This window comes from Myripristis murdjan, chromosome 5 (assembly GCF_902150065.1).
Source record: "Myripristis murdjan chromosome 5, fMyrMur1.1, whole genome shotgun sequence".
NCBI lineage: Eukaryota > Metazoa > Chordata > Actinopteri > Holocentriformes > Holocentridae > Myripristis > Myripristis murdjan.
In genome coordinates this window covers 19095103-19118940 of record NC_043984.1, presented here as the reverse complement: position 1 = coordinate 19118940, position 23838 = coordinate 19095103, and the positions used below count along the sequence as shown (strand labels likewise).

Here is a 23838-nt window from a genome sequence, read left to right as displayed (position 1 = left end):
TGGAAGCCAGAAAGGGGTGTAAGGTGTGTGTGTGTGTGTGTGTGTGTGTGTGTGTGTTCACACACATCTGTGTCTGCTCAAAGACACCTGCATGTTGGGGTGTGGGAAAAGAGTGTGGGAATGTGTTTAACTCTATTTTATACACTAATTGTAGTCTTACCCATTCATTTCTAATGACCGGTCATTTGTGACCGGGAACACGATGGGTGTATACAAGTTAAATAAAACATTCAAAAATTAATAAAAATTCTCCAAATTTATTTTATGTGTTCAGATGCCATGTGTGAACAAAGTCATGGAACCTCATGACAAACAGATGAAATTAACTGCATTTTTTGGAGAGAAAACTTGTACACCGGTCAGATTTGACCGCGAACACGACAGGAGGGTTAAAAAATGATTTTGATGATTGATCAAGATGATTGATCTTTTGGCACCATTAGCCCAAACAGTGTGGTAAGAGGTTTACTTCAACATTGCATGATGAAAATGTCTGTTCTTTCAAAAGGATGCACAACTCGGGTTAATAAAATGAAGTTGTGTGTTCGTGCGTGCGTGCGTGCGTGTGTGTTTGTGTGTGATCACCTCTTCACTTTTATCAGTATATTTCCTTGCCAGTGTTTGGATCAACCTTCATGGCTCCTTTTAGGTGAACCAAGGGAGCTGAAACCTGTCTGTTATGTGTTTAAGGCTGTAAAATAAGGATACATGATCTCATGATATTTGAAGATTATACTTGAACATTAGTGTGTTTGAGTTAAGTGCATTTTTAATATAATCACAGTGAGGTAATTAAGCCGTTGGTTTGACCTGCTATAGGGCTAGTGGCACATTTGACCCCACAATCACCATTTTGACAAAACTGCCCACCACAGGTAATCAGGCCCACAGTTAATTACTAATTTTATGACCATTTATGACCATTTTATGACCCTCATAGTCTTAAAATAATATACAGCAATGCTAGTAATTTATTTGTTACATGTAGATCCAATAATAATGTCGCCTTTATGATAATGAAGTTATTAACATGGGGCAAATCTCATTTTGACCCGGCTCTCTTACCACTTTCTCCACATCATATTGAGGGAAGTGAGTTACTCCTCCTAAAACTGTCACATCAATAACTCTGTGTATGGTTGTCTAAAAACAAATAAAAGCTCAGTGTACCCACATACTCAACATATCCTGTTCTCCCCTGCTGCATCTGATATAAATATAAAATTGACTCACAGTTAAAGAACAAATCAGTGGACAAAGGTACAGTAGACAAGCTGTTTGTGTTTAACTACTGCGTACGCTAGCGGTGATGGTCCATTGTTTCGATGTTGAATTGCTGGCGTCTTTCTAAGGTCAGAACTCTGGATGTTTGATGTCTGCTGTTCAGTCCTGTGGGAATGTCGGCCTCTTGAGAACGAGAATCTCCAACTTCTCCCGTCTCTGTTTTCTGAAAGGTTGAGAGGCTACTGGCAATACTGAGCAGTGTCGGGCTTTATTTAAAACTCTCGTATCTTTTGGCACAAGAGTATCTGCAAAGCTATTAACATAGTGTGTTATTGGTTGAATGGGAAAATACCTTCTCTGCAATACTTATACAAGTTATGCTGGAGCCCTTTTTATTTTACAGGAGGAGTTGAACAAAGCAGTAAATCAAGCTCCAGGGGGGTTGTTACCTATGATTACTTCCCTCTCATTGGTGTTTCCTTTGGAGGAAGGAGGAAGTCTCCTCTCCTTGCAGCTGCCAGAGAGGTGAAAGTCACTACAAAGCCCCATGAGACTCTCCCATATGTCTTCCTGCTTCTGCATCTCTCTGACACACACACACACACACACACACACATTTTTCACACATATTCCTTTTTCATCATAATCACTCCTGATTTACCTCAGCAGCCAGTTACATCACCACTTAATGAACTTCCCAATTACCCATAACAGTGCTAATTTGTTCCTTAAAACTGTTTACTTTTGTGGACAGAAAATCCTTTTAGACTTAACTGATATTGAGGGAGTTGAACCTTTTCCATGCATACCAATTTCCTCCAATCAATTTGTGCAAGACCTTCTTTTTTTGTGCTGTCTTCTCTCCTGAGTAGTCTGGTTTTATGTGATTGGACTGTATATAAAATCCAGTGCGGGATGCAGTTGTCCTCAGTGCAGATTTATGAGGATGATGACGGGTATTAAACCACAAGTCAGCAATAACCATAATAATCACCATGTTTGGTGAAAGTCTGCCTGGGTGTATTATTCATTCATTTATTTATTTATTTATTATCATTTTGTATGTGTGATGTGCAGTGAGACATTGCTGCTAGAAGCTTGTGGACTTTTTGGCCTGTTGGTGGTGCTGTGGCAGGCCAATCAGTGTCATTTTCTGGACACGGCGTATCAGTTTAAAAATGCTTAATTCCCCAAAGGCTCATTAGATTTAACGTAACAGTGTCTGAGAAAATGCCGGCCACCAGTGTCAAAATCCATCATCCCACCAGGTTTTGTCCATCAAATTACACATGATGGACAGGCAGATGGATGGACAAAGCCCAATCTGTAGCCTCTTCCCCGATCTTCAATTGTGGGAGGCAGTTATCGCTACAGGGAGGTCAGAGGTCAGCTACAAAACAGCAGCATGGGAGCTGGTAGGGATTAAAGACACTTCTGCAGAACCAGTGCTTGTCCACACAGGGGCTTGAACCTTGATCTTCTGATCCACTGAAGGGTGGTCTCACTGCTCACTGTGTGACCTTGCTGCCTATTCAATTTCAGTTTCAATTTCAGTGTGCTTTATTGCCATGAAAGTTCATGAACCAGTGTTACCAAAGCATCAATATTTTGTTACATACATTCAGGTATTTCATTATATTGCAACAGTCATGCTTGTCAGGATTAGGTAGTAATTCCAATAATGTATTATTTACAATTTCATATTGCAAAGACTGTGTAAAATAAAGTATATGGTAAAGTGTTTTAGACACAATTCCGAACAGATGTACAGTGGAATTCATATTAAACACTGGAGTTGGATCAAGGTTCAGTGAATGTCTGGTTGAGAGTGAAGTGAAACATTGTGAGGTGTGTGAGTGGATGTTTTGTCTCTCATATTGTGACAGGCCGTTACAAACTGAGCTGTCAGCCTGCAGCAGGCTCTGCTCTCTCTGAGCTGAAAGGGCATTTTGTCTGCATCTGAGAACTTCACAAAGTTCATCAGGGAAGACTGTAGAAGCTTCAAATTTACAAAAACATGCCTCTTTTATGTCTGTATATTTCTCATATTTAATGAGGAAATGCAGCTCTGTCTCTGGTATGTTCTAGTCACAGTAGTTATATATTCTTTCTTCTTGTGTGCAATAATTAACCCAATGCTGCAGAAACTTAGGCTTTTTTTCAAGTTGGACAGGTTTGAATTATACTCCCAAAAATAAGTGCCCTTCCTCATGCTTTAGATAGCAATCAAATCCAATTAAAATAACTTGGTGTGTGTAGCATTACTAATACACTTGGAATGCGTTTCAGGAGTGGGCTGCTGTATTTTTGTCTGCTGATATATGGGGAATAAAGGAGGCAGCTTTCCCTACCTTTGATAACTCCCTCTTTCCCTCTACTCAGCTCAGTTTGTGTGGAAGGCATCCAGCAAATGATTTATTTCTCTACTTCACACACAAATTATTGGTAATGATATAAACACGAGAATGTCAATACAGTTTGATCTAAATCATCTTCCCTCACTGCCATATTTCTACATACACGTGCCCTTGCTGTCACACTTCAGAACAGGTATGGTAAAGCTCAGAGAGATGAGCAGTATGTAAAGTGGTGCTTTAAGAAGTGGCTTTCAATAGCAGGTTGTCACTCCGACCATTCACACACTTTCAATTAGAGAGCGTGTAACTACTTAATGAAATCAGCGGCTCTACTTTTAGGTTGGAATAAAAGCTTGCATACTCTCAGTCGACATGATTGAAAACCACTGCCTTACAGCCTTAATATGACCATATTTTTCTAAGATCTGCAGTATGTGTCCATTAAAACTGAGGCTGTTCTGTCAGAAGAACAGAGCGCTGTCTCTCAGTTGCAGGTATTAGACTGTAAATGGCTTGTTCCTATACTAGGACTGTGAAAATTAGAAGTGTATGTTACAAAATGCATCTTGCATGGGGAAAGCAAACTGAGAAAAACTGGAAAAGTGATGAAACTAATTGTTCTCTACACTCCAAGAAATGTAAATGAATGTGCAATAGACAAAACAGTCCAGTGTTACGAGGTCTTGAATTATTAAGCGGTTACATAACGTGGAGAGGAAGGAGCAGAAGTGAAAGTGGCCCATTTTGCAGAACCATTACAAAGGTTTAGAAAGGTAATGGTTTGTAGAATATGTCGGTTCAGAATCAGCTAACATGTAGTGCTTTGGCTTAACACCAACTGGCTGTTCACTCGCTGGCTCTTTGCCCAGAATGATGGATCAGGCTCAATAGTAAGTGTGACTGTGATAATCATAAATGCCGAGTCTGCTCTGAGGCGGCAGGAAGACATGAGGGAGTATTCTGGGAAATGTGAGGAGAACCCAGGTAACTGACCTATTTTCTTTTTTTTTTTTTTCCATCTTTTTTGAGAGGGCTCAGCCTCGACCTCTGTATGCTGTACATAAGAACACACTTCAGTCCTAGCAGCGATACCAGGTTAAGTGGTACCGTGTTGACTCCACGGTAGGCTTGGGAAATAGATAACTACCAATCAGAGACTAAGTGCGGAGGCCGAGACCAGAAAAGGGCACGGAGAGGAAATAGAACATCTCCCTTGCCATAATTAAAACGCTCATGCCAGAAGCGAGTTTTGATTATGACGGGCCAGTTAATCTATCTCCTATTTCTTTATTTATTTCCCTCGTGAGAGGAAAATTGGGAATGGTATGTTGCTTCTAAGAGACAATAAATACTCTGATGTGTTTATCATTAGTCTGATAATGCATGCTGTTTGGTAACTTTTTGTTTTGGTTCTCAGATGAGACAACGGCAATAATGAAGTAGATAACAGTGAAAAATTGAAGAATTAGGGTACCAAGTTGTACGAAATGTCATTTGCTATCATTGGAGTCTTACCAAGTAGCTTAAAGAGACAGAAACCTAAGTGGCATTGGTTCACAGCAACCTGTAATTTATAAAAGTGCGCAATAATAATACTAATGATAATCATAATAGCTATTTCTATAGCACTGTTCTTACACGTAAAAGTGCTTCATGGTCAAAAGAATAAAAACAAATGTAAAGCTCTGTCCTCCGGGAGAAGGGCAGCAATCCTACCTGCTATCAAGGATCATTACTCTTGTGTGTACGGGGCAAAAGATATTACTCATACTGCCACATTAGCAAAGAAAATCCAAAAAGATGAGCCTGCAGTCCCACGTTACTTAATGTAAATGAACTAAAATTGTAGGCATAAATTAAAATTTCAACACACAACTCGCTCAACACATAACACACACACACACACACACACACACACACACCAACAACCTGTTTCAACTGGAAATGCTTGAAGGCTACACTTAAAGAAATGATGGAAGTTGAAGTGGAACAGAAACATATGGCCTTTATTTTGAGAAAATAAAGAAAGGGGGGTGGGGGGCACCAATTTGTATCATTCCAGCTAAGACACAGCTGCCAAACGCAGGTTCTCTGTTGCGTCTCTTGCTCCTGTTCGTCTTTGTCTCCAACTCTGCCACTGAGCACTGCAGGTTGTGTAGGGTGCTGTAAGCTGCAATGAGCTGGCAGTGAGTCAGTCCACTCAGGGTGTTGGCATTTTAGCTTGCTTGGGCGAGGTCATGCGAAGCCCCGCCCATTCTTGTCTACTGACATGACAAACAAATACCACACATTTCACATCACACACAAATTTCTCTGCAACTATATAGGAGATTGAGAAAGCACTAACAAAATCTTGAGCACTGTACATTTGTAACTGTAATGCAAATATTACAAGCAGTAAATCATTGAGCTGGATAACAAAAATTACATTCATGAGCAATATTTGAGAGATTTTTACTGTAAAATCCATAGAGGGTTCAGCAATTACGTCAGCCGAAACTGACAAGACTCAAACTTTCATGTGAACTTGCAAACACATAAAATTTATAAGGTCAAGTTTTTTTGTGAGAAACTTCAGCTGAATGGTAGCAGATTGTGACACTGAATTGCTGAATTACCTACAATCACTAGAGTTGCTGCCACCAAATCTTCATTTTACTTGTCAAAATTGTTACATAACAAAATCTCAACATTTATAGGGACACCTTCCCCTGTCTTTGAAGCTCACTTTTTTGGTTTTTAATTTTCTCTAAACTTGACTGTTGATACCCTACGTTCCGGTGTAAGGTCTGGTTATGAACGTCCAAGTGTCAGAGTGTTCAGTTGCATATGTTTATGTAACCCCTGTTTGCTCTTTTCTTCATGTCCCATTTTTCTTTGATGTAAACGACTTGCTGCAGCATCAGCCCAGTTTTCCCCCATGGGGATCACTGATGTTTCATGTAATCTGATCTGGCTGTCTGCCCCCCCCCCCTTGCCCCTTGAAATGTCATTCAACAAAGGTCATGAACCAAAACACGTTCTCAAATAATGAATCATGGGTAATCAGCATTGTTATGTCATTCTGTCTCTTTACAAATTGGGCATTTCACAGCTATATCACCCATTAACTCGGGTAGCAATATGTGTCCTTAATGTCTATGTGTATAGGTGGAGGGAAGAGGTGGTGGGGGCTCGGTTGTCTGTCTGTCTGTCTGTCTTTTGAGCTCCTGTGGGCAAGAGGAGTGAGAGAGGGATGAGTGCTGCCAAAGGGCCCCTGAGCCGTCTATAGATGCTTGTGTGTGAAATCAGTCTCTGACGCTTTCTCTCAGACATTTCGATCAGGAAAAGAGCTATGGATAGAGTCAGGATTGGGCACAGGTTTTCTGTCAGACAGCACTTGAGGCTGTCTGACAGGAGCATCAGGGGCCGATTTTATACATGAGCTTCATATATTACAGGGGTTATGGAAGCTTAATTTTAGGGAGAAAAAGCATCCATTTCCACCCCTTGCTGGAAGGTACCTCAGGTGGCTGCTTATATCGCCTATGCCACCGCCTAATGCCACTACCTTGAATAACCAGCAGGGGTTGGTCATGAGTTTGCACCTGCCCTCTCTCTTGGATATTTGCCATTGAAGGTTCATATCTTGCTTCTTAATGTACAAAAGGAAAACCCATCCAGAAAGATAATATAAATATGTTTTTCCAAGACTGTTGTACCACTCGGTCTCATTGGTGATGACAAAAGCTAGACCGCCTGTATTAGGAATGAATTGGGAGGCATGTTGATGGAAAGGATGATTTTTATAAGGATACTGATACATTTTCTGTTTCATGGCCGTTGTCGCTAACTATGAAATTACTAATTTGGCGTATTGTTTGAACCACACTGAGTTGGTGCACAGGGCATTGTCACAGGAGCTGCTGCAGAGGCTTTTCATCTGGTGACATCGCTGCCCAAGATCAGAGAGTAACACACTGAATGTTGTTTTAGGATGCATTATCACTGCTTTAATGACACCTTGTTGCACAGTGAACAGCACATTTACAACTGTTCAGACCCAATGCTAAGTTTTAGCTGTATTCTCTCTTCCTCTCTCTCTCTCTCTCTCTCTCTCTCTCTCTTCTCTCTCTCTCTCTCTCTCTCTCTCTCTCTCTCTCTCTCTCTCCCTCTCTCTCTCCCTCTCTCTAACACACACATACATACACAAGCACACATACTCGCACTGATAAATGGATTGCACATAAGCTCCTTGCTCAATGTAACAGCTTTTTGGTGATTTGCATGAAGACGCCACAGCCTCCTCCTCAGTGCTTCTTCCCTCTAACCTTTGTGGATAGCAAAAACGTGTTGCACAATTGTTGATGTGTAGGGACGAGGTAGGAAGGAGGTTGGTTCAAGGTAGCTATTATATCAGCTCTCTGATGTGTGATGAGATTTGCTGTAACATTTTAAAAATGCCACCAAAGTTTCTGAGGTTATTTTTCTCTCTCTTTCTCTCTTTTTTTCCTCTTTAGAGTGAGAAGATGTGTCTGAGTAAATTACTGTTAGTAATATGTGACTGCCTCGCTGAAACAGTAACTCATTCGCAGTTGTCTGGTCTTTGCTGTATGCGCAAAATTTTGCCCTAAGCACAGCACTCACCAGCCCCGACTGTCAAGTTTGAAAAAAGTTGGATAACACTTTTACAAAATTGTCTCAAATATGCCATGCATTACATGTAGTGATAAACAGACAGACATTCTTTTTTGGCCAGTGTGCTTAAGTAGACTCTGTTGCTTTGATCACATGGGAACATCTTGTGTCATTGTGCTCCTTGTTGTGGGGAGCTTTGCACATCTACACCCTAAATTACTGTACCAAGTCTATCATCAGCCCATCTAGAAAGTTCTCTCTGAATGGTAATTGCTTAACCACCAGAGTAGTGCATACTCCAGGCAGCCAAAATGGTTTTTATCTGCTTGTGTACCGCTGCATGCAGGAGTGGTGTGGAGTTAGCAATAATTATTATGTATGCACAGTAACAATGGCATGTCATCGGTTTTGTAGATATTGATATTGAGTTGTAAAATGCACTTACTTACACAAGATCCCTGTGGGATCATGTGAAATTATTTGTTTTGAAACTTATGAAATAGGTCAAACTTAGCTACTGTCAGAATTGTCTCAGGGAGAGTAACATCCAAGCCTGTTTAACTAGGATGAATCTTAAATTTTGCTTTAGAGAAAATGTTACATAATTATAAATATGGCATGTCTTACATAACTTAAGTTGAAGTAGTTTTCTTATTTTGCCAGGTGAATGCATACATTTTGAGATACACTACATTTTATGTCTGCATTTGCCAGTGGGTCATCACGGTAAGAGTAGGCATAATAATAATGTTAATTCCACTACAGGAGAGACTTGTTGTTCTCTGAAAGCATCAGCATATCGGATATTGGCAACAAAAAAACAAAAACAAAAAAAAAAAACAAGTATCGTGCATCCCTATTAATCATAACAACATATCATGAGTTTGTAGAGAAATGCCATTTGCAGCTTCCATCCATTCCAGAAGGAAAAGAAATCTGCAGATAAAGCAGATCTTTCACACCAGTGGAGTGAAGTGAATGTTGGAAGGTTTTCATTGGAGCAAAATTTTCACCACATGATTTTATGATTAGTTCCTCCACTTGCTCAAGATGTACTTACAGGCGATATTGTTGGTGAAGTCTGTGTTTGAATCAAAACCTGCCGAGTCTCTGCCCTCCGTGGCACACGATTTGACAATACAGCTATCGAGCAAACGTGATAATTGTGATTGACTTACTGTTCAGTAGCAAAGCAGCCAAATGTTACTGTCAGTAAAGCCCTCATAATGGTGTACACTCAGACACTCACATGCTTTCTGTTTTCTCCCTCCTATCTGTGACAGTTTCCCTTGGAGACATGTGTGTCTGTGTATGTTTCTGTGTGTGTGTGTGTGTGTGTGGATGTGTGTGTAGCGTATTGTCTTTGTCTCCTTTCGCCTGCTCGTTATTGGAGCAGGTTCAAGGAGATGGGTTCTCATTTGCATAGGTAGCCCCAGGGGCTGGGGCCCTGGTGTGTAGCAGCCAGGTGATTCATACCAGCTCCAACATACTTACTTTACACAGGATTAGATTAAAACTAATCAATCAGCTCAGCTCACCCGACCCTGTGGAAGCTGAGTTGGGAGAGTGTTTTCACCTCAACTCCCCCATCTCACGTTGTGAGGGGTGGAGCTACATTTTTATAGACCTTCTTACCTTCACATTTTTTATGGCCTCTTGAATTGCCAAGAATAGCCCCGCTTGTACCACAACCGTGGCAACATTCCACATAAGTCTGCACAGTCAATTAAATACAGAGAGGGAAGATTCTTTTCTACCGTAATCTTGGCCCAACGGAGCGCTCACTTCCCTGGCCTCTCTTGAGAACAGTGTGAAAGCCTCGCAGAATTATGCAAGGCTAATGTCCTCTTTAGAGTAAATGTAGTATAATATTTATAAACTCCCCACTTTCTTCACACCACTTGAGAGTGCAAATCTAGACACATCGATGGGGATGGAAAGCAGGAGTGTTAATGGACTGTCACGTGGGGGAGCATATAGATTCATATTCATGTGTCAAACATAATGTTATGTCAGCATGCTGAATAACAAAGTGAATACATTTTACAGCTACACGTCTCTTTTCTGCTTATCTGAGGTATTCTGCCCATTTGCATAACAGATATTCTACAGTGTCCACATTTTATTTCCACATGTAATGAGCGGTTGGTCAAAGAGCGTAACGTAGAGCTGTCACAGCTCCTTCTGCCGACCTTTATAATTACACTATATGTGCACTGTAGTTGTAATTTTACATGCAGATGTGAGAGCTGTAAATGGAGGCGATTTCACAGGGAACATTTAGACACTGTGAGCTGAGCTGAATGCCTTTCTAGTGATGTGAAATGTGTGTTTTTCTTAGACTGTTTTTTTTTTTTTTTTTTTTTGCCTCCACTCTCTGCACAATAAAATTAGGAAAAGTTTATCCTTTTAAGCTTGTTCAATAAAAGGTGTCTGGTATCCCAGGGGTTTTCTTTCTTCAAGTTTTTTTATACATTACTTTTTGTATGTGTTCTGTCATGTGAAATTGCTTTTTAAGTGAAACTAATTGTACGACCGTCTTAACCAGTGCTCCCTGGAGGAAGAGATCTTATATCTCAGTGTATCTCAATTGTATTTGCTGGCTAAATAAAAATGAATAAATAAAATAATAAATAAAATCAAAAATGCACAAAAATGCATAACATGGTTTAAAACACTGCCTCATGTCCATTTTTCTCTGACTTTTTCCATTTCTCTCTCTCTCTCTCTCTCTCTCTCTCCGACCCTCTCTGCTGTTTTTTAGGACAGGAAGCTGTGTGCCTTCCCAGCTATTGAGATCTGCGATGCAAACACCACCAACTATATGTTTCCACTGTCCCGCCAGACCGACTTCTTTGTCCCGGAGATGAAGGAGGAGGTCAAAGCAGATGTGAAAGAGGAGGATTCGGATGAGGACAGGGGCACAGACATTACAGGTAATGCTGTGTTCATTCCCGTAACCCTGGTGCTACTGCCAGGATCCATCCAGCTCTCTTCATGAAATCTTGACAGCCTCAGCCAAAAAACCTCCCTAAAACAACATAATTCAAGAAGGTAATGGAACTGTCAAGTCATTTCACTGAGACAAAGGGGAAAGTTTTAGTCAACAACTCCTGGAAATGGAAGACCGCCTTTGCAAGGAAGTTGTTTTTAATTGGTTTTATTTTACAGAAAGTGTTCTCTCGCCTAATTTGTTGAGATCAATGCAGAGAGAAATGTAGATTTGGATTTCTTTAGACTTCAGTCTTTGTGGGAGTCGGACAGGGGGCAAAGGGAGAGGAAACGTGGCAACAGAAATTTTTCTGACACCGCACCAACTCCCCTACTGCCCTCGATCACCTTGGACATGAGATATACGATACCCTGTAATTGTTCTGTCAGTGCAAGTATGTTTCTTCAAGCGCAATGTCTCCTCAGCTGCTATTATCAAACTTGTTGGGGCTTCAGGTTTGCTCCGTGGCAGCGCTGACTTTATTCTTTGTACAAATCATTCTGTAAGGAAAGCAGCCTTGGTTTGATGGGACAGAGTGGGTGGAGGTAGGCTGACTTAGATGACGCGCTACCTGCCTTGAGCATGTGGGTGATGTGAAGAATCCTGTGACAGCCCTTGTAAACAGCTTTAAGGCAGAAAACACATCAGGAAGTCGGTCTGTCAGGGGCTTATGTAATCTCCTCTGTGTGCTTACTAATTTCACCGTTTTTTTGATGGGGTCACCATTAAAGGCCTTTATATGGTATCAAAATGTATGAATGCATAAATGTACCTGAGTTTCAGTCCGCAGTTATTTGCCTTTCATACATCAAAGCTTCCTTGGACATGCAGGAAGCTCTATATTAGATTGAAGCAATTTTCTAGCCCTCACCTCTTCTGAAATAATGTCAGATTGGTAAAATAATCCACAGTAAAATGGTGGATTTATATCCAGAAATAGCACAAAATCCGCATGCCGTGCCAACAAGCTAACAGTTAGTTTGTTGAGTCTAGTGTAGCAATTGACAAATCACAAAAACCTACATTTCCCACCATTTTTTTTTTCAATCATTGTGCACAAACTGTAAATAACAATGGCATCATTCCAGCTGCAGTTTTGTTCATAATCCATTTTGGACCAATTATATAGATCTCTGTTTTTCCAAACTTCTTTGGCAAGAACTACTTCAAGCATAGACTCCATTCTCAAAGTATGGGTTCTTGCCAGTTCCGGTTGAGATGAAGATCATGCCAAGTAGACCTGAGAGTGATATACATACGCTGGAAAGTGGATCACAAGGTATGTGCAGACAGAAAATTTCTGTGGTGTGGAGAAAACAGGGATTTTCTTAGGTTTTATTTCTCCTTGTAGGCGATATTGTAATGATATTGTGTCAAGCCTGGTACTTGTTGGAAATGAAATAGCTACAGGTCTTACTAGCTCTCCGACAGTATGTTAACAAATGTTCTCCCGGCTAATACCGCTGAGCTGCCTTGGTAAAAACGAACACTTTGGATGCATGTAGTAGTGGAGTTGATGTGAGAAAGTCCACGTCTGACGGCATCACTAAATAAAGCTCCGTGTTAGATGGCAGCCTTTGCGAGGCCTCACCTCCTCTGAAAGAGCGCTGTCTTGGTAAAATAATCCTCGGCAAAATGGTGGATTTATATCCAGGAACAGCACAAAATCAGATGCTGCACTAACGAGCTAACAGTGGCTATTAATCTCTACTGTTTGATGAGCCTAGTGGAGGATTGATTCAAGAGTCAATCAAATGAAAGAAAAACCGAGGCTGTGATCTGATTGGATAGCTGCGCTTTTATGTTTGAAAGTAACTTTTAATCCCCAGTAAAACCGACTGTTTGACTGAAAATGATTGCTTGTTTGTTTTTTTTACACCCAAAGATGTCTATAAAAAATATTTTCATAAAAAATGACGTTTTAGTTGCCCCTCTCTCGTAGGGGGATACTCTGAGATAGGTTTCGCTCTTCTGACAGAGTAGCCTGATATTTTCTGTTGATGCACGGACATGGATGCCAGCCGACTGTGACAAAAAATCTGATTATTGCTTCAGTTTCAGCCACATGAAAAAGTTAATAAGGAAGGACTGAAGTGATGGCTGGAAAACATTTCAATACCAACAACTAGGACAGAATTAAATTTGTTGTGCATGTTTTTGCAGTCACATGTAGAGAGAATCATTTTGCTGTGAATCATTTTGTGTCTGTCATACCCTTGTATAGTACACATGTACACGCACGCACGCACGCACGCACGCACGCACGCACGCACGCACGCACGCACGCACGCACGCACGCACGCACGCACGCACACACGCACGCACGCACACACGCACGCACACTCACCTCCCCTTCTGTCTTTTTCATCATCTCCTGTATTTTTTTCCTCATTCTTCTCATTTTCTCTTTTGATTAACACCAGCACACCTCAAATCCATTGGACAATCTTGTTTTCCATAAAAAGAGGTGACCTCTTCTCACATGAAATGCTGGATTTGTTAGCCCATGCTATTTGAAACAGATTTGAATCTGTAATTATGAATTTGGTGATTGAAATATACCAAAAAAAAAAAAAAAAAAATCATCATCACAGCGTTTGTTGGCTGCTTGCCTACAAGGCAAGAGCAAACTGGATCCTCTAGCAAGTTTGATGGTTGTCATTGAACCAAGGGTATTGATTAACTCAGGCAAGCTGCAAAATTATGTGTCAGGGTCTATATTGTTTAGTCTGTGTTGTTTATCCTGGAAAATACTCTCTGAAATTCCCTCCAGGTCAGTCAAAATGCCACTGAAGTTTTTACAATCACCAAACCCTCTGAAAAGATCCATCTCAGCCTCCTAATAAACTAACTGAAGTGAAGGCTGTAAAAAAAAAGAAAAAAAAAAAAGACCACACAACAACACTTCATTTGGCATAATCCAAGTTGCATTTTGGGTCCAAAAGGACAATATGCACCTACAGGATATTTACCTCAGTGACACTTGTTTTTAACAGCGTGAACATGAGTGTACTTAGCACCTCCAGTCAAGGAGGGTGGGGGTTGAGCGAGCGTGGCCTTCAGGCACAGTCCTGTAAGGTGCACACAACTGTTGATGCTCTCAAAACAAGGAGATGTCAGCTAGATAAACAGAGGTCTTTTGTAATCATTATGTAATTATGTGTTGTTATGTAAGCGTTATTATGCTTTCCCCAAAGCAAGCAGTCATATTTTAGTCTTTTCCTCCCTTTTATCCAGACATTCATTACGATCTGAAAATGAACTTTCAGAGACTTCAGACTTCCTTCACATCAGTACTCCATCACCGTAATAAAGTCATCCACATTCGTTTTCCTGAAAGCAGCTGCGCCATTGTGTTTTGATGGATTGAAATTTGGTGGAGTGATACGGTCCCTCCACCGGGTATTAGTACCTGGGGAAATGTTTGCTTTATGCAGAGAATCAGATCTGTGGTTTAGTAATGGCCATGACTTTCTTAGCTGCAGAAGCAGAACATTATAAGGTCAATGTTTCAACAAAATATATTTTGGGATATATGATGTGAAATCTTTTAGTAACCCTGCATGATTTGCAAAATAATTTGCTGCAGTGTAAAATTTAGGGAAATTGTAGTAAATGGGCCAAATGTTCCAAAACAGTGGCATGGTCCTTTAAGTAGAGATTAATGACGGTATTTTCATCATGGAGTGAATTTTTCCCTTAAAGAGGGAAGCAATTGATATGGTTTGCAGCAATGCATGCTAGTGAAAAGCGGATTGTAAACAAATCTGTGTTAGTCAGGAAAACTGTTGGACGCCTTTAAATCAGACTTCCAGATCAAATTGTCACTCAGCTTGTCTTGTTGCATCCATTTTTAAGGGGATCAGAATTTACACAGTTAGCACAGTTATGTTGTACAAGAATGAAGCAGTGTATGTACTCTTCTGTGTGTGTTTGTTTTAGGGGTGTGTGTGTGTGTGTGTTTGTGTGTGTAAACGTGTGGTGTGCTTTTGTCATGGCTGTGTATGTATGAATGTTTGAGAAATTGTGCTCGTTACTGCATGTATTTGGAACTAAGGAGACACACATTATCAGAATGTAGACTGTTTAAGTGTATGTGTGTGTGCGTGTGTGCGTGCGTGCGTGCGTGCGTGCGTGTGTATGTGTGTACGTATGTGTGTGCGTATGTGTATGCCTGTGTATTGTTTGGTTTCAGGCACAGCTGAGCTTTCTTAATGAGAGACAGATCAATCTGTGAAGCTAATCTTTGTCTGACAAGGCAGCCGTGGAAATCCAACTCCACACTTGGGAGATTGCCTTCGACTTATCATCCGTCACCTCACTGTCCAGTAGCCGGTCTGACCATAACTCTGCTGGCCGTAGGTGGCTGGGCTCAAACATTTGTCATTCTCCCCCCAACGTGAGACACAGCACAGTAATCTCTCTCTAAACACATGAAAACACTTGTCTTAACTCTGGTACCATATGATAATCTGGTGGCCACTGCAGCTGTGTGTACACTAACAAGTTTACTGATGTCTTGCAGAGTATAAACAGTCACCGAGTTCAGCCAGTACTTTAATTTTTTATACCAGCCATATCTGGCCACTGCACATAGATTGGCCTTGTCTTTAGATCAACAGTGGACAAACTGCATTTGACCAATTAAGGCAGTCTTGTTGGGTGAAATTGTCTTTACTTGGCGGTCTGCGCCTCCTTGCCAAGGTGTTGGTCCTCATCCTTTGATTTTTACATTCACCTTGTTCCTGATGACATTGTACAACACAGGCAATGTTAGCAACAAATGATTTATGTGCTTCCACACACCCACACACACACACACACTCACACACACACACATAAATGCACTCACACATGCCCAAACACAATTAATGTCCCATTTCTAGAAAGTGAAGAACAACTTATCAAAAAATTCAGTCCACTCTCAAGTTCCTGTTTCGCTTATGAGCAGTTTTGAAAGTGGTAATGACAATAATTATTTTAAGCTGTACATTCTATTCCAATTACTTTATAATTAAACTCAACTAGGCCTTATCTTCATAAGTCATTGATAACCGTGAGTATTGTTTACCTTTGGAAGTCGATGCGGTTTGATGTTAATTGTGTTGCAACATGCTGCAACAAGAGCATGTCTGTATTACACAACTACAAAGTGAAAGATTATGGACAAGGATGATTAACTGTAAAGATCAAAGAGTAACTAATTATTATTTTTTAAATAAGACCCTGGGCTCAAACCTTGTTCTGTGCCATCTTTGTGTGGAGTTCGTACTGCAAGTTCTCCCCGTGTTTGCATGCCTTCCACCCACAGCCCAGTCAGGTAAACTTGAGACATTAAATTGCCCAAAGGTGTGATTGTGAGCGGTAATGTGTTTGTCTGTCTGTTAGACTAGCATCCTATCCAGCATGTCTCCCTGCCTCTCACCCAGTGCATGCTGGGATAGGCTTCAGCCCTCAATAAGAGTAAGCAGGAGTGGAAAATGAATGGATGAATTGAAAAAAAAGTGAATACAAAGAATCCATTGCAGTATCAGTGCCTATTTTTCCTTTCATTATGCTGTTTACACTGATGCACAATACAACAAATATGTGTTTGACTGCTGCATGCGCAATTAAGAATCCTTATTAAGCACAACAAACCAATACATGGACATATTTTTTTTCATAATGAGACTGTATAACTGGTCCACATAAGGAGCAGTGCCTTCCAGTCCTCATTTGTAAACAAGTAGATCTGTTAAGCTCTTTTTTTTTTTAAGTTCCATTTTTGCATTTCCTGTCACACTTTTCCTTATTCTCAGTCCGGCCCTCCGCTTCTCCAAACTCTCAGTGTGCCTCCGTCTTGCCTGTCTCTAATTACCTCCTTAAAACCCTCTCCTCCATTTCAAACAGTTTGAAGAACAAGGCCCTGATTTTGTGCTAATAATCCCAGTGGGCCCAATTTAACAACTAATTTAGGCAAATGTTATCTAAAAGATTTTCAGAGGTACGGCTGGTTTTTCAATGGTGAAGCAATTTCATGACTTACTTCTAGTGGTGGTGGGGGTGAAAGTGGTCCAGTTTACTGAGGGGGGCGCGGCGGGTCTTCACCCAATTACCTTAAATAGACCCATTATTTCCCAGAATTCCTTTTATTGTAAAACCAGTCTCTTTGGCATGGGCTTTTACTGCAGCATGTGAAATGTAATGTAAATCACAGTGTAAACGCCATAACTATTTATCCTGTAGAGTAATATCTCTGTCTCACATTCACATTCACACTGGACTTTGAAGGCCATTCCTGGTAGTTTTGTTTGGACCTGCTGGCTGATTAGCAGAATGTTTTGCAGCTCATAAATAGTTATAAATAACCTCGGTGAACTTCCCATATATTATGTTCTATAGTGCAGACAGGATCAGATCTGCTGAATGCTGGACCTGATAATTAGATCGCTGAGTGATGGCCAGATTTGAATGAAGGAAAAACAGAGTCTGACCTCACCAAGGAGCTTGGAGACTCTCAGTGTTTATTGTGTTGTGGTCCCAGATGACACATTTAGTGCAAACACAGTGTGATGTGTGGATGAGATTTATTTAGAGTGTGAAAGCAGCAGGAAAAGGGATTGGACAATAGTGTTTTAGTCTCCTGCGGGATGGTGGCAGAGGTTGCGTCATTCATCTTAAATCGATCACCACTCGCTGCAATAAGATATGTAGTTAAAAAGAATGCATTTTTTGTGATGATTTGGATTTAAATCCTGGTTTAGGGGGATTTCTTCCTCGATTTAGTGACGGTATTCTTTTAGCTCTGCAGTCTCTTCCTTTGAACAAGTGTTGGAGACAGAAGGAAGACCAACTGGTGAAATCTCGCTGGCTGTGAGTGATATTTGTTGTGTAGGTGGGAGGTGTGATGTGCCTCTTATATTAATCAGTCCTGAGGCCTGTGTTAATTAGTAATGTTATGCAGGCTAGGCAGCAAAGCCCTCATCTCTTTATCTCTCTCTCTTTTTTTTACTCTCTCTCTCTCCAAAAGACAAAAAAATGTGAGATTATTGTTTTCCTTGCTTTTCCTCAATTTGTTTGCAATCCTGATCACATCCCTGCACATCAGCATGTGTTTCAAACACCTCACCCCAAGCACACAAACACCTAAGAATATCATTAGGCAGAGATTATGAATGGCTGTGCGGTCATAAAGATTCAGTGATCAAAGCTCAATCAGACTCGGGTGTTGGCATCACTGAATTATTCTGAATGCATTAGCACGTCGATCATGTGGCTGAGGAAATCTCCATCATATTAAGCTAATGGACTGTCCTCATGATGATTTCAGATTTTTTTTGCATGCTGCAGACAGAAGCAACAATACCATTACCTTATTGAAAAGCAATAGTTTGTTGTTTAGCATGATAATACGCTCTACCTAGTAATGAGGGGAAATTAGATGCAGATAATTTGACTAATAAAGTATTGTCTGGAAGATCTTTTGTCTCTCTTACCAATGAAATCGGGTTCCTCGGAGCTCAGTTGAGGCGTACGCTCCTAATGGGCTTCAATAACCGAGTCGACCCAGAAGGAATTGGGGTTGGTATCATTATCATAACCTATTAGCATCAATTTCCCTCCGCAGATTTAGTAAAGGAGCATATGACAAATCGGAGAGACTGAGCAATAAAACAATAACAATAATTATCACAATATATTTTTCCCCAAAATTTAAAAAATGTTCAATAACATATCAATAAACATATAAAATAATTATATTCCCTGATTAACACACAAATTGCCAATCACATGGCAAGAACAGAGAAAAGTCTGGTTGCCCGCCCCATCACAGGTGAGGAAACACCACACACAGAAGGTGCACACTATTATTTTGAAAGGCTATAGGAGATTAGCATAATGATAAGGATTATCATTCTAGAAACTTCAGATTTTAAAACTAGCCATTACATGTGACATAAGAATTATTTGACCCATATCAGCATAATGATGTATATCAACTGATACAACACATTTTATTGTGATCATTTTTTTCACTGTATCACCCTTCTCTGTTTACAAGAGATAGACATACACACACACACACACGCACACGCACACACACACACACACGCACATATGTGCACACATGTGCAAACACACACATGAATCCACATGCTGACACAGAGTAAACATGAACCAGACAGGAAAACAAGCACTTTGTGGGTTGCACTTTAAATCGATAATCAATAACTGCATTCACAGATTTAATTTATAGTGTCAGACTTTCTCTAATGTAAAATGGGTCTCCAGTAAAATAATGAAGCTTGGATTCATTGCATTTTATGTGAGAAGGCTTACAACATCCACCCTTGACCCTGATAGTTCTGCAGTTCACGGCAAGATGTATTTATAGAGGCCCAAGCCTTTCAAAAATAAATAAGTGGGAGTGCTGTGTTGGAGGAATGTAATAATTATAGTTGGCTGTGACGTGGGTCGAACATTTCCATGAACCTAAATGCTTTGCAAAAGTGAATTATGTCCTTGCTTATTTTTTAGCCATGTAGACTGCCATAATAAAAGAATAATCCATTCTTTTTACCTCACGCATCTGACAGTGTGTGTCTTTTACTCATTTTTTCTCACTAAATGGCACTGCAACACCCAGGCTATGATTATCATTACTGCATTCCTGTTGTCAAGGACTGAAATTAAAACACGCACTAGCTAATATGGCTAACGAATTTCAAATTTGTTTGAACTTTTTCCTTTTATGAAATGGTTTCAGAGAATGTAGCTAAATGCATTTTACCATCTAATTATAAGGTTGATTACAGAGTAATTCATTTTATTTGTATAAATATATTTACTTTTGTTGCCTCCATCTAGAAAATTATATTGTTCAAGGATTTTAAATTACCTAAGGTTATTCATCCCTTTAATAGAATAATTGGTGTAACCCTCTCCACAGCATAAATCTGTATTGACAAAATAACATGTTTTTCTTGGTCAAACACCAGCCTGTCATAACCTGCTCACCATTTCTAATTAAATGTTTGTGGCAGCCAAACATGACTTCAGAAATGCCAGCCTTGTATATAGCTCATAACAATCAGCATGCACGCAGCGCGCCAGGTTTCTTCCGCTTTGTACTTCTGCCAGAGTGGCTGCTGGAATTAACAGAGTTACTCGCCACAGCCAATTGTTGCCCGCATTTGGCAGGTTGGTGGGTGTTAATTTCAAACCCTGCTTACTGTACATCACTGCCATGTCCAAAAAGGCACCTATTTAAATTTATTTAGATGTGGACATGTAGAGACAGGATTTACCTTTTTGGATCAAGTGCTGGAGGAGTATTGAGTTGTTTGCCGTCCCGCCAGGGGAAATCCCACATGGCACACAACATTTACAGCGTAACTCATCGCACAACACACCACCACCTGTAGCTGACTAATTGAGTTTTCCTCTCCAGTGATGTTTTTGGTTGGTTAGATTGGTTCTGTACTAAGCCAGCAGGCTCCTTCGCACATCCTACCTTGCCTCTCTGTCTCTCCTTCCTGTGCTGTGGCAGGTGCAGACTCCCACAGTGATGTGAGCTCGGTGAGCGGTGGTGCGCCCTGGGACAGCAGAGAGACATCCCTGGCTGCCTCCACAGCCGCCTCCCTGGCCTCCTCCCTGCCTCTGAGGGACCTGATGGACGCAAACGAAGACATCCAGCAGAGGGACCCCGGCGACAGAGTCTCTAATGAGTCAATGGGCAGCGGCTCATCCTTTGAAGAGCTGGACATGGAACAGGTGGAGGGCCAGGAGGGAGAGGAGAGGGCAGAGCAGGAGGAGGAGGAGGAGGAGAAGGAAGAGAGAGGGCCTGAGGTTGAGGACGAAGCCCAAGAGCCACTTCAACCAATGGCTGAGAAGAGGGAGCCCTTGGGAGATGGAGAGGAGTAGGGATGATAGTAAAGAAAGCTGTAACTTTGGCTTTTTGTTAGAGAGTTCCTGAGTTGTTGCTGTTGCTGGTTTTCTGTCATGTAATCTTGTTGGTGGATCTATAGCCATTCATGCCATAACCAACACGCCATATTTCTTCACCTTTTAATTGTCTTTTTAAAGCCTGTATATTTTGTTCATTATAAATCTCTCTGATTTTTTTCTGTTTGAGGTTTTTTTTTTATTATCAATAATTCCCCTTCACTGTATTTCAGAATAGAATAACAGACAACTTATATGATTAATAATAATGTAAGTCTTCAGATTTACACTGCACATGTTATGGAGAACCAAGACTTGTATGTTTTTTTTCCTCAATATTTCAGTGCAATGCCATTGTAATCTCATGTGTATCACTACCATTCCTCTTTAGATTAGAAATGACATGTTAATAAAAGATAAACAACTGAATAAGCAAGAACACTGACATTGGCTATGTGGTCTTGAAAAAAAAAATCATACATTATCATTTTGCCCTTGAGTTTCTCGCCATATTTTGCCCCTCTTATTGTACATCACATTTTCATGTGCATTACCTGAGTTTTGGCGTCCTGAACCATGATAATTATAATTCGCTGAGCCCAAGGATTTATAGAAAATCTGATGTAATCTTTGCCTTATTCTTTTTTTTTTTCCAGAGTCAGGAGAGGATCTGTCATGCAAGGCTATTTGTGTACACCTTCTGTTTGAAAGGACTTGAACACCTGGGAAATTCTGAAATCTGGGGCAGAGAATAAAAAGTGATCCACACCAGAAAGAGAAAGAGGGCATGCTAAACTGAAAATCACCACAAGTCACTGGGGCTAGGCTTTATCATGCAACTTAAAGAAAGAAACATTTTCCCTCACAGTAAGTACTGTACTGAGCAATTCATGGTCAAACAGCATACAGAAAATTGATAATTGATAATTCAGTTATGTTCGCCTGTTTTCTGGTTATAGTTGGTTTATTAAAAAAGGAAAAAAAACACTTGATTTTCTTTATTGTGTTAGAGTCAACACTGACTCACTCCTGCAGGCTAGTTGTGATATGTTCATAGGGTTGGATCTCTCGGTGCTGTGAGACATTGCCATGATTGTGTCTTTCTGTGTATAATAAATTTTTCAATTGAAAAGTTCAATTGACATGAATCAGCTGTGAAATTTCTTCTGCATTAATACAATACCAATATTCTGAAGGTGATGTGTTAAAAGTATACTCCTCTGCACTGAGGCCCATTTTTTCTATTCTTCTATGTCTTTTTCAAAAATAATTGAGAGACAAGTAGGAGAGTATGGTTGAGAATAGGAGGATACATTTATGTTCAGAAGCTATTGATCAGGCTCCAAGCACCTAATAACTTAATAAGCACTCTCTTTTATGTTACCAGCTTTCATGGTTTCACACCAGAGTCTGTTTTTCACAGTGGTCTTATAATGACTGCCATTTCTGCTGCTTCCTTGGAAAAGGCTCAGACATGGATTTCAAAGGCTGAGTAAAAGGAAAACATTCACTTGGAGAAAGAGCATCTAATGGTGCAATGTTCTTTCAATGAAGGTTGAGCATAGCTGTTGGTGAGGGAACAGTGTCTCCTGTCACCCTCTCAATGCAAATGTTTAATCATCATGCCCAAACTAATACAGTGTGTTTCCCTGCAGGAAACATTAAAGACTCATAAGCATATTGTCACAATATGTTATTGCATTCAAATTCTGTCCTCTAACCAGGAGCTGTGTTGATCTGACCAGTAGCTGATCGAGAAATAGGGCTTTTGTATGATGATGACGACCCAGGTTAGTGGTCTACTGTGTGCCATCGTGATCCAGGAGTTCACGTTTTCCCTCCTGTCCAACACTACACAACATTACTTCAGTGATTAGCATGCCCTCAGCCAGAACAGAAATCTGCACACCTGAGGGTCATGATGATGGTTCATGGTTGAAGATCACTGTTGTGGGCAGTTTATGGGTTGGTGGCCAGTATTGACATTGTCAGGTCCAATGACGTTACAGAAAAATGAGCCTACAATAAATTAACTAGTCAACAATGAATCAGGAGGAAGTGAAGAAACAAAGGCAGGAGGAAACCAAACACAATAGCAAGGACAGAGCAACGCCATCTATCCCCTCATAGACTTATGCAACAGCAGAGTTTAGGAGGAAGAGTTCCAATAAAGCTTGTCAAAACTTGTCAAAAGTTATCTAACATCTCTGAAATTAATACAACGTAGAATCAGCCTCTCTTTAGTTATAAACCTAAGAACAACTATTCACCATTTTTTAAGATAATGGTCGTAGTCATTCATTAATAGAGCCCAAAACGTTTAAGTACTGGCATTTATTATTCGTAATTAAAAATATGTATATATTTAACTAACTGTTGGGATCACATTCCTCTGATTGGGCAAGGAGACTGATGCCGCTGCCTGCAGAGGTGTATCAATCTGTTAGGACAGATGCCCCCACCACATGTCCGCTGCAATTGCAGTTTTAATCCTGGCACCCCAACCTCTGTCCAAAGGCAAGAATGAAAATCAGTCTGGATGAAACTGAGATGACACTCTGGGTGGACAACTGATTTAATTAATTGTGAAACCCACAGGGGTGTCATGCAGCTTTGAGGGCACGGAGATTATTGCCTTCCCATGATGTTAATTATTAATCTCATTAAACTGCATGGAGAGAGTGAGTGAGTGAGTGAGTGAATGAGAGAGAGAGAGAGAGA

General features: G+C 40.5%; 1 protein-coding gene across 1 annotated transcript in view; it reads left to right on the top strand.

The window, feature by feature from the left end:
• The window catches only part of tex264a (testis expressed 264, ER-phagy receptor a), an 87935-nt gene extending 65670 nt beyond the window's left edge, over positions 1-22265 (top strand). Inside the window, exons 3-4 of the mRNA XM_030052235.1 lie at positions 10963-11134; positions 20723-22265. Of these exons, the coding sequence (XP_029908095.1) occupies positions 10963-11134; positions 20723-21096 (546 nt within the window). The 3' untranslated portion in view covers positions 21097-22265. The remainder of the gene's footprint in view (positions 1-10962; positions 11135-20722) is intronic.
• The last annotated feature ends 1573 nt before the right edge of the window (positions 22266-23838 follow it).